The sequence below is a fragment of the Thermobia domestica genome, chromosome 6 (genome assembly GCF_964235325.1).
Source record: "Thermobia domestica chromosome 6, izTheDome1.hap1.1, whole genome shotgun sequence".
Taxonomy (NCBI): domain Eukaryota; kingdom Metazoa; phylum Arthropoda; class Insecta; order Zygentoma; family Lepismatidae; genus Thermobia; species Thermobia domestica.
The window spans coordinates 30,537,202-30,555,147 of record NC_137459.1 but is presented as its reverse complement, the minus strand read 5'-3'; the positions used below and the strand labels follow the sequence as shown (position 1 = coordinate 30,555,147).

Here is a 17,946-nt window from a genome sequence, read left to right as displayed (position 1 = left end):
GCCGTAATGCATACAATTTACGGACAAAACATTGACTGCTAAAACAACGGCCGAGAATTGCCGACAAAAGCAACGATTAGGAAAACAGATCCTATCATTAGAAAAATCTCAAAATTAGGGGTAATTGGGAATAATACAGTTTCCGGGAGTGGAGTATTTCCAATCATACACACATGCAACATATATATCAATCAACTTGGCTTGACGAAAGGAAGCTATCGGTACCGAAATTGGTCACTTGCAGTCAATCACTTCCAGTACACGGTACCTAATGCAGTTTCTAGGGGGTGGAACGTTTCTAGGTTTAGCACACGTGTAACGTATAGATTTATATCAATTAACCAGTGCTGACGAAGAAAAGCGGTCGTTATCTGAGCTGCTCACTTCCGGGCAACTACTTCCGGTACACAGTACCTAACACATTTTCCTCAGGTGAGGTATTTTCAACGAATGCACAAGTGAAACACAATTGTTAAACATTTTACCATGACGAAAGAAAGCTATTGGTATCGAAATTGGCTTCTTCTGTTCGGCCACTTCCGGTACACGGCACCTAATACAGTATCCAGGATTTTGGTATTTCTAGCATTTGCACACATGGAACGTATATATCAATCAACTCGTGTTTGACGAACGCAAGCGTTCAGTAAATGTATTACTCACTTCCGGCCAACTACTTCCGGTACATACTACCTAATACATTTTCCGGGGTGAATGTATTTCAAATGATTGCACACATACAGTATATATATATATATATATATATATATATATATATATATATATACGCCTAGATATGTTAACTCGCCTAGGTATGCCAACTACTTCCCGTATAGGGGCGGGCAAGAGCGAGTTCGAGCGAATTTTCTTTAAAACTCGACTCGAGTCGAAGCTGAAATTTTTGAGCTAGACACAAGAACTTGTCCCGAAACATTTCCCCCAAACTCACTCGAATTCGCATCGAGTTTCGAGTCGAGTCGAGATAAAACGAGCCAATTCGAGCTAAATCCTTTGTGTAGTTCCAAGTACTACCTTCTTCAAGTATCCTACATAGGTAATATAATTGTCAATGATACTACTACTACTACTACTATAACTAATTATTATTACAACATCGTGTATAAATATGAAATATAGGCAGTTTGTATCTGAATACTAAAAATTAGTTTATTGTTGACCTCGGTCGTCGAGAAATCTTCATGGAGGCAAGGACACCGGTCACGAGGTTCTGGGTTTGAGTTCAGGAGGAGCAAGTATTCAGGCTCGAGCCAAAAATTGTTCAGAGTTGCAAGACTCCGGCCAAACATGTTCAAAACTGCTCGACTCGGGTTTAGGGTTATCAACGACTCAAGCGGGTCAGCTCACAGCGCATTCATTATTGAGTCGAACCGAGAAGTGAGACGAGCCAACAGCTCACCCAACCGAGCCAGCTCGAGCCGATGGCTCACCCGAGCTGATTGCTCACCCTATCCGAGAAGGTTCTAGCCATCGGCTCAGTTGAGGTGACTCGAACCGAGCCGATGAACTCGTTTCAATGGAGCTGGATCGAGCCATCGGCTCCAATTGAGCCGAGTCGATGACTCATCCCTACCGAACTGGATCAAACCATCGGCTTAATTGAGCCCAGTCGATGGGTCATCCCAACCGAGCCAACTAAAGCTGTTCGCTCAGTTTAACCGAGCCGAACCGGTTGACATTACTATCCCGGTTGGGTTTCTGCTTTGGATAAAAAGAATTGGACCATGCAGTTCTCAGCCTTGATACTAAGAACTACATTATATACTTATATTGGTGCTCATGGCGTCATTAACTTGTTCCGCACCAACTAGTGTTGTAAATAGAAAAAAAAACGGTTCGTATTTTTTCAGAAATGTACGTTTTTTTTAGAAAAAAAAACATTGGCTCTCGTTTTTTTTTCTAAATTTCGTTTTTTTTTTCAAACAGTCATTTGTAATGAATCTTACGTCTACTTAAGTATGAAATATTTTTATGTAGGTGTAATCACCGTAAAATGCAACATAAATTAAACACTAGATACTGATACACTACAAATATTTTACAATTTACATGAATACCATACCTATTAACAATTCGGGTTTCAGCAGTTTTCATCAATATCAACTAAGAAAAAAAAAAGTAGAAATGAAATTTTGTTTTTTCGTGAATGCAGGCCTTTAATAAGTACGAAAATAATGTCACGAACAATATAAAATTCCAATAACTTGTCTAAAGGTAAAAACTAATACTAATTTGCCTAATAGTATTTTTCTAAATGTCATATATAAATAATTTGTTGACTAGATATATATGATATGCAGAGCCGGCTCTACCATATATGCAGTGGCTTATTTACGATTTTGTTTCAGGAGGGGTTTTGCTAACTTTCAGGGGGATTTGCCTGAAAATGTGAAAATTCTGCAAGATATTTCATATACTTTACTTACTATATTCGGGGGGGCTTAAGCCCGGAAGCTCCCCTAAATACGCCACTGTATATATGCAACACGTGCATTTGCGTGGAACGGCAAGATTGGATGGTCCGGCAAAATCTGTCATAAGTATATTATTTAAATTAAATATTTCTTGTTTGAAACAGACTTCATGATGATGGTAGTTACATTTACTAAGCTGACCTTCTATTTGAATACAACATTCATAAATAATGTTTATGTTGCATTAGTTTAAGGCCACATGGACAATGCTAAACCAAATGGTCGAGTAAATCCGAGTACAAATTGCTTGATTGTTGTCAAATGCAAGAATTCAATTCTCGAATAGTAGTGAATATCTGTTCCATTTATTAAGTTATCACAGTTTTGATATGAAAGTAGTCTTGTTTTTGTCAGAAGCAAGTTCCTTATCATTGAAGATAGAAACATTTTTTTTTAAATGTTAGAAGATGTAGAAGAAAAATCAAGAAATAAAGATAAAAGAGCTAGTTGCACTGGAATTGCAAACTGATACATTGAGATTGAAGCTCGATAGTGAATTCTATAAAAAGGATTACCATCTTTCCTCTGCAGGTGTGTTTGCTTTATATTTCACTATCATAATAGATTAACATTTAAAGAAAAAAAAACAGACACAACGGAATTGCATTTTTAGTAAGTATTTAAGCCTTTCTGAGTGCGACTGCACTTACCCTCACCTTTGTTGTTCATGCTGGAGTAGCATACTTAAAATCATGACTTCTAAGATTTGTTCTTTCTGGAGAAAGGGGGAGGCGGCAAATTATGCCATTGCACGAGGCGACAAATTGACTAGGACCTGAATATAGGACGACTCAATTTGAAGTAATGCAGGGTGTTTCAAAATTAATGTTAGGGTTTTGAAACTTTGTAGTATCTATTACAATTAACTTACAATTATAAATATTATATCGAATGAAAGAGCAACTCAAACAGTTTTGTACGCACGCATGCATATGCATTGTTTCTTCTGTCTGCCGTTAGAAAGAGCAAGTAGCAAAGATGGAGACTAGAGAGCAGAAAGCTTTTTGTGTTTTAATAAAGACTGAATCTGTACAGTGCAACCGTCTGTGTGAAGAATATTAAGGAGACGCTTGCAATTACGTTCTTATCGTTTGCAGTTGCTACAGGTCTAAGCCTACAGACTACGGTTTAGGTGCCAATTTCGCAAGTGAAATATTGCTGCATAACAATGAAGATTTTCTGGATCGTGTCGTCTTCAGTGATAAATCGACATTTCACCTAAGAGCTAACATGAACACTCATAATATTTGCATCTGGCCGTCAGCAAATTCTCTGGAGATGGTACAATTGAAACGAAACTCCCCTAAATTGAATGTGTTTTCTGCCATGTGGCGGAAAATTTATGGGCCTTTCTCGCCTATCGACCAGATGTGTGCCGTGTGACGAATGAATCTCACATTGAACACTTGTAACAAAGACTGTTTGAGGTGCTCTTTTACTTGATGCATTGCTTATAATTGTACGTAAAATGTAATAAGTACTACGAAGACTTAAAACCCCAAAATTTATTTTGAAACACCCTACATTTCTCACCACAGTGTTGGAACTAAGATGTAAAAAGGAGAGAAAATTTTCCTTATAAAGTTATTGTTTACAACGATATTATTATTAGTCGAGACTATAACTAAAACAACAATACGAGTTAGTAGGGAAAAAAAATGTAATCAAATGTATACTCGGTGGCCCAGGTGGCCAAAGTGGCACACACAGGTGTGTCACTTGTTTAATCTGCTCCTGTGTGGACACTAATTAAGATATCGGGATATTATTCTTGCAAAATGTGGTTGTACTATAGTTTAACATATTAATTTCTTTTTCTTCTGGTGTCGAATTTCCCTCTCAAATTTCAACCCAGTCAAAAATTCGAGAATTTTCTAATTTCGAATTTCCTTTACTTTTTTCCCTGTAGCTTCCTTCGTTGTAGAAAGACCTCCTTAAGACTTGCCAGGTAGATACCTCGGATGGAAACCTAACTGTTGACATCAATTGGACGGGCCTGCGCGCAGTGTTGCCAATTAGGGAAATTAAAATTCTCCTATATTTGGGCAAAAAATTAGAAATTTTTGTTTATAAATCCGTACCTATACGTCCGAGTGCAAGTCAACTTACGCCAATCGAACATTTGTCCTTACTTAGCAAACGCAAGTACAGATCGTTACAATGGGGTAATTAGGGGGCGCACGTAAAATTCGTATTTAGGTTCTAGCCCTTGATTTTTCTAATTTTCCCTTACTTTTCTGTTTACCGTAATATATTTTTGGTAATTAGAAGCTTTATTCCTTAAATATCGCCATAATACTTGTAGAATATATTAGTGGAGTACCAGTGTTTAATTTAAGATAGTTTGCGTCTGTTTGGTAGCAGTGTTGCCAGCTACAGAATATTTTAATTTCAGATTTTAGGGGAAATTTTGGAAAAATTATATGTTTTGTTTCTATTATTTCCTTCTTGTTGGCTATATCGGAACAAACGTACCAGTATCTGTAAGTCTCCTCTTTGCTCTACACAACCCACTATAGAAAGTTTCAATAGGATAATTAGAGGAAGTATAGTTGAGGTTTACAGTGGACCTTGTTCTCTAATCGGAAAGATAACTGTGATTTTTTTAAAGGTAGAATGAGATATTTTTTATTGACATGCTTACTTTATTAGATATCGTCACAACATTTGTAGGATATATTAGAGGGATACCAAACTTATTTTAAGATAGTTGGTGTGTGTCTGATAGTAGTGTTGCTAGCTACAAAAAATTTTAATTCCAGATTTTAGGGGCAAATTTTGGAAAAAATTCTCTTTTTTATTTCTATTATTTCCTTCTTGTTGGTTACATTCGAACAAATGTACCAGTGTCTAACAGCCTCATTCTTAGCCTACACAGCGCACCATAAAAAGTTTTACTAGAATAATTAGGGGAAGTACAGTTGAGGTTTATAATAAACCATGTTCTGGAAATGGTAAGAAAATGGTGAATTTCTGAGGTAGAATGAGATTTTTTTTTTAAAATTTCATGCTTACTTTGTTACACATCGCCATGATACTTGTAGGATATATTCTTAAAGCACTACGGTTTATTTTCAGATAGTTTTCGTCTGCCTGATGGCAGCGTTTCTAGCCAAAACAATTAATTCCCGCTATTAGGTGAAAAATTCGGAAAATTTCCCTTTTCCTCTCTATTATTACCCTCTTACTGGCTACATTGAAACAAACGTACCACTACCTGAAAGCTTCCTCTTTGCCCTACAGAACGCACCATAAAAAGTTTCAATAGGATAATTAGAGAAGCTGTACCCCAGCATATTTGATTTTTGCTTCTGAGGCGTAAAAAGTGTCAAAATTTCGTGTGTATGACAGAATGTTTTCTTTCCCTCTTTGAATGGAAGCCAGCGACTTCAGGATTTCACTGTACCTTGTCAACACACCAAAGATTTGTTTAGGTGACTTGAACCCATATATCAGCAGTGGTGCTAGAAAATTTTTTTTTTTGATTTTCGGTTAGGGAATTTTTTGTAAATTTTCACCCCTATATTTCCCTCAATAATTTCCCACACGTGGGCAACACTGCAATACAACTTACACCAAAAAATAGCCACATCCATTTTCTTAAAAACAAGGCCTTAACCATATCAATCGAATGAATAGTTTTTGAGCAATAAGTCACTAGCTGGAAATGTAGGAAAACGCCAAAAATGACCTAGGGTCGAAAGGAATAATCACACAATTTTGCCCATATAGGAACAAAGAAGCAAACGATTTGTAAGTTACGAGGGCTTCGACTCAAGTTCTGTTGATTATTTCAATAATCTGCAACATAAATCAATAAATAATAGTTGCCAGAAAAAAAAACAAACTTTTGAAAAAAAACATGAAAAAGAACGATGTTTTTTATTGAAAAAAAAACTTCACAGAAAAAAAAACGTTTTTTTACAACACTAGCACCAACTAATTTCGAGGTGGTTTGTTTTGCATCGATTTGTGAGTGATTTGTACGGTTTTCTGTGCCTATTCCCACATTTTGTGCGTCATCGGAAATAGGCCAAAATGGGCCTACAAGTATGGCGGAATATGTTAATGTTGTTCCGCCACCAACGAATTTCGAGGTCGTTTCTTTTTTCACATCGTTTTGTGTGTGTTTTGTGCGTCATCGGAAGTGGGTCAAAATGGGCCTCCAAGATGTGACGAAAATGGCCAACTGTTCTGCCACCAACGAATTTCAGGGGGGTTTCTTTTGCATCGTTTTGTACGTGTTTTGCGCCGTTTTGTGCACCTATTTCCAAGTTTTATGCGTCAATGGAAAAGGGTCAAAATGGGCCTACAAATTGACGGAACAATTTAATGCTCTTCCGCCACCAACGAATTTCGAGGTCGTTCCCTTCACATCATTTTGAGCGTGTTTTGTGAGGTTTTGCGCGCCTATTTTTAGGTTTTGTGCGTCACTGAAAGAGGGTCAGCTCAAAACTGGGACGGAAATGACCCACTGTTCCGCCACTACTTAATTTCGAAGTCGTTCCTTTCGCATCGACTAGTGCCTTCTTTGTGCCGTTTCGTGCCCCTATTTCCACGTTTTGTGCGTCACCGAAAATGGATCAAAATGGGCATCCAATGTGCGACGAAAATGATCCGCTGTTCCGCCACCATCGAATTCCTAGGTCGTTTCTTTCGCATAGTTTAGTACCTGTTTTGCACCGTTTTGTGCACCTATTTCCACGTTCTGTGTGTCAAAGAAAATGGGTCAAAATGACCTACAAGTATAGCAGAATAAGTTAATGATGTTTCGTCACCATCGAATGTCGAGGAAGTTTAGTTCACATTGTGTGTGATTTGTGTCGCTTTGTGCGTCACTGGAAGTGGGTCAAAGTGGGCCTTGAAAGTGTAATGAGAATGTATTTTTTCTGCTGTATTTTAGGCCCTCCTTGGCCCAATTCCGATGGCGCAGAAAACGTGAAAATAAGCGCACAAACTGTACAAAACAGGCACTAAACCATGCGAAAGAAACGACCTCGAAATTCAATACTGGTGGGACAGTGGGTCATTTTCTTCCCACATTGAAGGCTCATTTTGACCCACAACCATTGATTCACAAAACTTGGAAATAGGCTCACAAAACGGCAGAAAACACGCACAAAACAATGTGAAGGAAACGACCTCGAAATCGTTCCTGCTGGAACAGCAATAACTTGTTCCGCTATATTTGTAGACCAATCTTAGTCCACTTCTGTTGACGCACAAAACGTGGAAATAGGCGCACTAAACGTTGCGCATATAACGGCACAAAACGATGTGAATGAAACGACCTCAAAATTCTTTGGTGGCGGAACAGTGGGCCATTTTCGTCCCTCCTTGGATCCCCATTTTGACTCACTTTCGATGACACATAAAACGTGAAAATGGGCGCACAAAACGGCACTAAACGACACAAAACATGCACAAAACCATGCGAAAGAAACCACCTTGAAATTCGTTTGTGGCTGAACGGTGGGTATTTATCTTTTCACCTTGAAGGCCCATTTTGACCCACATCCGATGACGCACATAACGTGGAAATAGGCGCACAAAATACATACAAAACGATGTGAGGGAAACTACCTTAAAATTCGGTGGTGGTGGAACAGCATTAACTTGTTCCACCATATTTGTAGAACTATTTTGACCAACTTGCGGTGACGCACTAAACGCGGGAATAGGCGCACTAAACGGCACAAATCAACGGAAAAAGAAAAAAACATCTCGAAATACGTTGGTGGCGGAACAAGTTAATGATGCCGGTGCTCATGGCATTTGAGGTTGTCTCGTTATAAAAATCTATCGTCCTCTCGCTATCGAGACGAGACAAGATACACTATAAGTACCCCTCGAGATGCACTAAAATACGAGACAAGAATGCACTCCTGTCGTAAGCACCCTAAAAGTGTTCCACATTACTGCTTACATATCTCATGGCTCTCACTTTCCAGTATAATCAGGTCATGATTTCAAAACGAGTTAAAGGCCTGAACGAGGAGGCTATTTATCAAAATCGGCTAGACACGAAACTCGACTTCGATTTAGGGAGCTAAAAATATAAAGAACATGTCTTAGCATTTAAAAAAAAATCTCTTTAATGGCCGGGACACTTTCTAGGTATGGGAAACTGGTAGTGGGTTGATATGTAAAAATAATCGAAAACGATCGATATTAGTTTACAAACAAATTGAAAATAAATACAGTACTTCGCATCATATATCCACTGCTTTCTATTATAATAAATTCTGATGCCTGTGTTTAGCGTTCAGAACACAAAGAAATCAAGTCACAAAATTATGAGAAAAATAGACATAAAATCTGTACTCTAAGCTTAATTACATGGAAATTTTAAGTTTGTACGGTACGCTTAATTATATGGAAAATGTTATACTTTTTTCCTTTAAGTTGCTCTACTTTACCTTGATTTGTGACTTTCAAATTTTATTCTTTTTTACCACTGAAAAGTATCTATAATTCAACAAGAAAATAATTATCTATGATAATTATAATAATTATCTCTATAATTGAATTCATCGTAATTTGGAGCATGACAAACACTTTACATTTTATTTCGTAAAGGTCAGATCCACTGTTATTGTAATAGAGCGGTGATTGAGCGATTGATCGTAGAAATTCAAGCTCCGATGAGTCATAATTTCATAGGCTTGTTTTATTACAAGTGTAGAATCTTTAGTCAGTAGAGAAGAGGGCGTGAACCATGGGTCAGAGTTGAAGACGGTGAGATTTGATGGGTCTGTGGTTCACAGTAGGTGAGAATGGTTCATGGCGAGTGATGGGTCAGAGTAGGTCACGGTGGGCCGTGGAGTAGAGTGGGTCATGTTGGGTATTGGGTCAGTTGGTCGTGGCTGAAGTTTTCATTGACCCACGCTAAGTGTTGAAAATTAATCAGTGAAAATCAATTGAAAGTAATTGCTGTGGAAATCAATTGCAATTGAATTAATTGCCAATTAATTGCAATTGCAATTGAATGACCGAATTCAGTGGCAATTACTTTCCACTGCAATTACTTTCAATCAATTGATTAATTGTAATTGATTATAATTTATTAATGGCCAACTGCAATTAACAATTAACAATTACTTACTTAAATTATTCATTGCAATTAACAATTAAATTTACAGATTAATTGTTAATTGTTAATTCAATTGAAATTTGCCCAACACTGCTGTGTACGCGTTTACACTGTTGTCCACCAGTTTAAATAATGGTGCGTGAAATGAGTATCACTCACCAAAAGGACATAGTTGTCGGTTTCTGCCGCGAAAACTACCTCAAATTCAGCAGTTTCTACTCCATGCACTAGCTTCAACCAGGAATTCGATTTATACCTTTAAAGTATCATATTAACTTGAAGACCCCTCGTATTTTCTTTGCGCCTCCAATGGATAGTTATGCCGCCTCTTAGGTAAAAAAAAATGTTCATTAGTGTGTTCCTCACAATATGTTCTATACTGAATGGGATTTTATATTTATTTTGTTGCGAAAAACAGCTGAAGTTTACCAGTTTGCGAAAACCAGTTTGGTCTTGGCATCATGTCACATGGAGTTAATAATAATAGTCTCTTTTATTGTTGTAATGGAAAGAAACATACCATAACGGACACAAGAGTTCATTCTGTTAAGGTCCTCTGACACAGAGGCAATATTGACAAAATAATAAAAAGAAAAGAAAAATAAAGTCAGCTGGAGTTTCCTATGATTGATTTAAAGTGATCACAAAGCGCTGACCCGTGGGAAATTTGTGTTCAAGGAGCAAACGACAAGGAGGCCATCTCCTGTGATCATTAGTACTACTTCTGCTCCTACGAAAGGGAAACAAATTCTCAGGAGGATATTTTATTTAACCTTTGAACTTGAAGAAGAGGGAAAGCCATTTTATCATCCTTTTCACGTCATTGCGATTCGCTAATGCAGTTCAACCAATTTGAGAACGAAGTTCCTGCACCAGTGTGCGTGTGTGTGTGTGTGTGTGTGTGTGTTTAACTTATAATTGCAAATTGTTTTCTACTTTATACTGAAGAAATAAAATATCTTAAGTTACACATTGTTTACCCCATTATTATTATTATTATTATTATTATTATTATTATTATTATTATTATTATTATTATTATTATTATTATTATTATTATTATTATTATTGAATTATAAAATAAAATGAACTATTAGCTAGTGAGTTTTTCTACTGTGTAAGTTTGTCATCCATTCATTTTTGCACAATTCTTTAAAGACACCAATTATGATAATAATGTATATCATACGGTTGTTCCCACATTTTTGACTTGATTAGATACACTACTAGATGCCCATAACATTGCAACACATTTTATTTTTGTATTAATCTAATATAAATAAAATACAGAATTTGTTTGTGTGTCTATATGTCTGTGTGACTGTCTGTCACGAGTAACTTGGTCCAGGCCCCAGACCAAGATGAAGTTCTTTTTTTTTTAATTCAAACCAGAGAGGTCTCAGGTGGAGGGTTTACCGGAACATGTAAAAGTAGTAGAAAATGACCGATATTAGTTTCGAATTCATAGTTTTCGGAATCGCTGTGATGAATGGTGACACTTGCATTAGCGATGACTTTCAAATTCAGCTACCATTGCATGCGGGCCGGAGGTTACCTGGGGAGAAGGGATACCGAAACATGTAAACATAATCCAAATAGTGTCAAATCCATAGTTTTCGCGGTTGCTGAGATCAATTGTGACACTTCCATTAGTGATGACTTTCAAATTCAGCTACCATTGTATACAGGTCGGGGGTCACCTGCGTGGGTAAGTTTTTTCAGCTAATAATAATATAAATTGTAATAGTCTATATAAGACTGTAAGTTACTATAGTGATTGCGAGAAGTCTTGAAGCTTGACCTAGATCCACCAATTTCACAACCCAAAAGAAGGCGAGGGTGTGTCCCGGTCGTTAATCTCCACACATGAAATATTACCAGTGTTGCATCTCGTACTATACCGGGACCATCTCCTGAGGACTCAGTGTTGCCGTATTGCCTCTAAGTTTCGTTTGTTGTTATTGTTGTTTTTGTTGTTTTACATGTTTACTATTATTGTTTTCACTGTTGAATTCGCATAACTGTTAATATTCGTGTTATAGTTCTTTAAGTGCTGGTTTTCATCTCTCCTTTGTTATGTCCTCTATCTGTGGCAACGTTGTTGGAGCACTTCTGCTGTTTCGCGCTTTCTCAAGTGTGCGTTCGAAAGGCAACTCGACGAATCGTACCGGATTCTTCCGATGCATCACATCCGAGAGTAAGTAGTCCTGTGATTCGTGTAGAACCCAGGCTTCACGAATCGTCAGAGTCATTATATAAAGAGACTCTATGTAGCGCTGAGCATTCTTGTTGCCATTGGAGGCATTGACTGGTAGAGTCTGCCTCAAAATTCCTTTTAACTAACTATTATATGCTTCATGACTTCTAAATTCTAAAATTTCGCGCGCGGCTCACCTTATGGGATTGTGTAAGGCACTAGCGTGTTGCGACACGCCGGTTGGGAACTACTGTCGTGGCGTGATAGTCGAAACTCGTTTGCTCTTGCTTGGAATTTGCATGGCAATACGGCTTGACGAGATTGGTATAGAGGTAAAATATAGTCGTGTTTGTACATGTTATTCTTTACCGTCTTTTGTACTAGTCAAAGTTATTTTTGGACTTGGTAGAAATGTATCGTTTGTTCTTAATGAAACTCATTTCATCTTGGCCAAACTTGTCGTGGCGATAGACCAAGAAGACCAAGGAAATTTAACACACGTTTCGCGTTATTCCTAGAAAAATTTGCAACACTGATCTGCGTTTTCCATTTCTTTTGTCTTTATTTTTATTAATGCTTCCAATGATGATATCCAGTTTAGGTCATTCGACTTACAAAAACAACTTTCTCTTGGGTTGATAACACTGTTCATTCTGTGATGTTTGTCAATACACGGGCAGGTGTCTCTCATTCTCTAGTTCTTTCGTGCAAAGTTTCGTTTCTCTGTCTGTTTCAGTCTCTCCGTTATGACGGTTGAACATGTTAAATTATAATGTGGAAACGTCATTTCATGACTTTCAAGTCGAAACTTGCTAGCGTTCTCGTAAGGAGCCGCTATTTCACTAATGCGTTTTTACTGAAACATATAATACATTTAATAAATATAATAAAGCATATGTGTGTGTTTTTTTTTTTTTTCTGGGTGTGCTCATCATTTTCCCTCTTCCTAATAAATTAAACCTCGCGTCACTAGTGGTAGTTCCCTACAATCGTAACACATGATGGCTTTATGAAATATTATAGCACCCATAAATTTAGCTCCCGAGTCATTGGCCATCGAAGCTGGGTGTGGACTTATTTCTTGACTAAGTCCAAATTTCAGCTTGATGGCCAGTAAGTGCGGAACCAAAGCTGAATGTACAGCTTAATGTTTCATATGTTATATGGACCTATATAAATAATATTCCTTAAAACCTTAAAATCATTAAGGTATACTACTATATCAGACATTGTCAAGTAAAAATAAATAAAAAAAAACTTTATTCCTTGAGTTACCGGCCATCTAATCTGAGGTTTGAATTTTGTTTAATCTTTGAGGGAAAAAAGGCAAATCACTGGACACGATAAACAGGACTTATTCACTGATTTAATATTACGAAAAGAAAAAAAAATATAATGATGTTTAACGAAAGAAGATGTGACATTTCTAGAATTTACAAATATAGCGACAAAGAAACTCTAATAATTGTTGCGCTAAAATACGCGGTGCTGTAAATAAGTTCAGACTTCATTGCTAGCATTAAGATTCTTAGGTCAATGTCGTACCAAACATTAAATTTATTCTCTGTTCTTAGGTAGAAACAAATCTTCCATAAAGATTTATTTCATATGTTGTTTGATCTCAAACATTAAACCGTATTGTGTTAAGATTCATTTAATTACGTACCAGAATCATATTAGACACAAAAGGTACGAGGATGTGGTATTTTGTTGTTTGTGTGAACTAGACCAATGTCTAAGTCGAATTACACAGACGACAAACACGTTATTGTTCCTCACTTAAAGAGAGAGAGAGAGAGAAGAAAAACATCAGTTGTTATTCCATTATAACAGTACAAAGCAAACCCCAAAAAGCAAAACAAAAGTTGTTTCAATTTTCTGTATCACCATGTCCAATAAGATCTACGAGTACACATTGGGAAGTTTAATAGCCATTTCTGTTTTTAGCTTTCCGGAAAGAAAAGTTTTGACTCCGAGAGCAAATTGCTACACTTATTGTCTCCCCATGAAAGGATTCATCCCGGCTTTTCTTTTGTCTTCACAGATCCCGCAGCTGAGTTACGCTTCCACAAGTACAGAACTCTCCGACAAATCTCGCTTTGAATACTTCAGCCGGGTGGTTCCCCCGGACAACTTCCAAGCACAAGCTATTGTTGAAGTGGTTCGCAACCTCGGATGGAAATATGTCAGCACAGTTGCTGTAGAAGGAGACTATGGGGAAAAGGTAAGTGACAAAGAAGAGCAGACTATGCACATTCAACATATATATACTACAAGTGTGGCAACTTAATTCCTGGAATGAGCCAGTAAAAGGATACGTTTGAATAACATACTATACAAAATCCCATGGTCACTAACGCGTATGGAGACAGTATCGTCTCTCGTACAGCCTGTTTCAAAGAACTCTAATCATTTATTTCTGTTTCAAAGTCCTGTTCTTTTTATCCTTAGACGAAATGAAATCGAACATTTTTTTTTTAATATTGTTTTGAGAACTTAAGACAAGAGGTTTGATCGAGAGAAAAAATGTTACAAAGCATAAAACATTTAATGTTATTCACAGTAACTTAACAACAAAAATTGTAGATTAATAACATGTCTGTCTTCGTGCAGGTTTGAGGACTTCGGATTCTGGTCATGTATACCCGAAAAGCAGAAATAAAAAAATAATGAATCATCTGGAAAATCTGTCAAGAGTACAAGTGAGGTCAATGATAACTGTTTCTGTGAGCCAAAAACGCTAGACCTGCTAGGCAGACTGTAGAGATATATGGGGAGGGTAAATTTCAAAGCAACATATAGGGACGTACTGTCGTGTCTTCAAAGGAAGACATACCAATTTTGTTAATGACAATCCTGCAAATAGCAGCAGACTTCAACCACTGACATTACGGTTGGAACGACAAGAACACTCCTTCTACAGTCCTGAACTAGCTCTACTAACTTTCATCTCTTTCCTGTTCTAAAGCAAAAAGAAAAAAAAGGTGGCCACTATTATTTGGCATGTGATTATGTCAAAACCACTGCATCATGATGGCTATGAAAACTTGACGCGGATTTCTATGCAAATGCTATAGAAAACTTTATATGCCGTTGTGACAAGCGGTTGAACAAAATCTATGATTACTTCGACGACTGGTGTTGAGTGTCCTCTATCATCAGGTGTGTGGATTTTCCAAATATGTCGGACACAATCAATAATAGACTTTGTGACTTTTTAATCATTCCTCGTATTTACTGCAAACCAAAAGACTAGATTGCTTCACTTTATTTCTGAAAATATACAATCCTTATCAAAAGGTGCACTACTGTATGATACGTATAACAGGGTGCTCTGAAACAACACCCACAAACAAACTCAAGACTCGTGAACTAAAGCAGCCTTTCGGACTCATAGTGTGTCGAAGATTAGTCAGAATGATGAAATAAAAGGTGACAAGTTCATACTGTAGAACCAAATTTCGAATCACGAACGGGCGAAAAAATTCAATGAGCATTTTAAATCGTACATTCGTTTAACATACTAGTGAGTGTGAAGTATGGGTAGAGACAAAAAAGTAAAAAAAAATGAAAATAAATGTTTAATAATTGGTGGAATGAGAATGTGAAAGGAACTTGGAATAGATCGAGAAAATCCACAGACACAATGATCTGAGATCTAATAATGAACGTTGGAGAAGACACTGTTAGCGTCGAAGGACAGGAAGAATTTCACGAGCTCTTTCACAAAAGAAAATCGATACATCATGGATTGCAAAATGGTATATATTCCACATGCATTGGTGGATTAATAAAAAGTGGTCATTGTTTTTCGTTCGCCAGACTTTTATCCAACATGTCTTCCCTGAATATCACCCTTTTTGTATCGTTCCTATCAATTTTCGACAAGTTATAACTTCCAAATCATCGGAATTAATCCTATTTTTTTTCCTTTCTGCGAGGAATTATTTCTCACAATTCAAAAGCGTTGTTTCAGAACAGTATATATTTTTCAGCAAGATCGTGAATCTATACTTGAAGTGACTAGGGAAGATCTCGGGATGTCACTCTGAATTCATATCGATACTATACTCATTCGATTCGTTTTTACGTATGAATCAATGAGGCAACCGGAGAAAACCTAGATCGCAAGCTTGTTTGAATTACGAGCATTAAAAATTCAAAATTAAACAGATTTTGCAAAAAAAAAATTCGAAGTAACCATTTTTTTTTTCAAAGATAGAAGCTTCATTTTTAGCATCAGGTGTTTTCTTGAGTGCCCAACACAGTGTTGAGTTCGAAACGTATGCGTTTTGCAAGATAAGGACACTTATTGGGGGGGATAAAGTGTAATGGCTTCTTACAACTTGCAAATTGCCTCCCGTTTCACACATCTGGTCTTTAGGCTCATAAAATATATTGGCCACCGCTATTCGACTTTATCAAATATCGCTTATATAGCATTTTTTTAAAGAAAGTTTCCTATTTGATGCATTATATCGTACTGTAACTGTAGTTACAAATAATGTAACAATTCCTCTAACGTAGATGTTGATTATTATTATTATTATTACATTCATTTTATATGTTTATACATTGTCTTTTTCAGAACCACTGAACAGTTTAAAATATAATGTTTCTTTGGAGTCATGACTGGTGAACTAATTGTTCAGTACTTCTGATATTTTGTTTTGTATTTTAAAAATATGCATTGTGTTGTTGTTGTTTACCGAAAAATTAAAAGCTTACAGTCTGCAATTTTTATTTAGCCAAGCTGATGTAGTAATTTTTTTTATTATTATTTATATTGTATATTTTATGAAATTGCTTTCAACAATTGCCAACTATTTACAGTGTACACTTTCTATTCACTAACATACTGTACAATGTTCCGACTGTTCAATGCATTTTTCTGAAATTAATTTTATGTTAGTAAGTTGGTTAGTTATTATAATTTTGTTTAACAATATATGTTATGACAAAATTAATTATTAATACCAAGGCGTACTTCATTCAGTTTAGCACGCCTGGTAAAGCGTTTCTGAGAAATGTCATTCTTCAATTTGAAGGTGGATACATAAGCAAGTGATATTTGAATGACAATACAATCGAATAGGGGTGACAAATAGATTTTTATCAGCCTAACGACCCGGTGTGCGAAACGGGAGACAATTTGCAAGTTATAGGCAGGGGAGTAAATAAGGGACAAGCAGACGTCGCATTGTGGGGGCAAGCCATCAGGGGGCCCCAAATCCTCCAAGTGAAACGTAGAGAAGGGGCCCCACTCCACGCTGTCTACGGGTCTGCCCCCAAGCCTTTAATTTCGCCACTGGTTGTAGGAGCCATTATCCTTCACCTCCTTCCCAAAAAGTGTCATTATCTTGCAAAATGCGTATTGTCTATCACATAAGAAAATTCATGCTTTTTGCGGGATAGTATCTATTCCCCCTTGAAGCGGTGGAAGATATGAGAAAATCAGTTTGCTTAATGTAACTGACCTTAAAAACTTTTAAAGCTGTGGATCATGGTAAAACAACAAAATGCATTACGCTTGCAAATGCAATTAACACAACAACTAATACGGATAGTGTGACAAACAGAGAAACTGTTATATGGTGAGACGGCGGAAACAAAAATCACAAGCTAAATATTTAAAGTGTATAGCAAGAAAATAAGCACCTGAGTTTGTGGAGTAGTGGATAACGTTCTAACGTACCAATCAGCTGACCCGTGTTCAAATCTTCGTCAAGTGCACTTTTTCTTTTCGTCGAAGGAACAACCATTACTTGTAGTATTTCCTTTTTTTTACTTTTCGTCAAAGGAACAGCCATTGCTTGTAGGATTCATTTTTTTTCCTTTTCGCTGAAGGAACATCCATTACTTGTAGTATTAGAGTTTTATATATGGTTTCATTCTGTTAGATATTTTTCCTTTTTTCTTTTTTCTTTAAGGTAATAATATAAGACTGTAAGTATAATTCTACCCAGGTAGATCAAAAGTAACGGTGTTCTAGATTTCTTTGTATTAATAAAATATAAAAATAACCTTACATCCGAAACTAAATATACAAATAATTGAAATGAAAGTAGCAAGTTGGCAAGTCCTCACTGGACAGAAGAGCAATGCAATATAACCTGAGGCGCTTTCAAGTGCCTGCCTTATCTCTATCGTAACTGTGAACTGAA

General features: G+C 36.8%; 1 protein-coding gene across 2 annotated transcripts in view; it reads left to right on the top strand.

Annotated features, from left to right (window-relative positions):
• Positions 1–17,946, top strand: part of LOC145687918 (metabotropic glutamate receptor 8-like) — a 1,213,247-nt gene that overhangs the window by 757,887 nt on the left and 437,414 nt on the right. For both annotated transcript variants that reach the window (XM_081761477.1, XM_081761476.1), the window contains exon 3: positions 13,827–14,006. In XM_081761477.1, the coding sequence (XP_081617603.1) occupies positions 13,827–14,006 (180 nt within the window). The remainder of the gene's footprint in view (positions 1–13,826; positions 14,007–17,946) is intronic.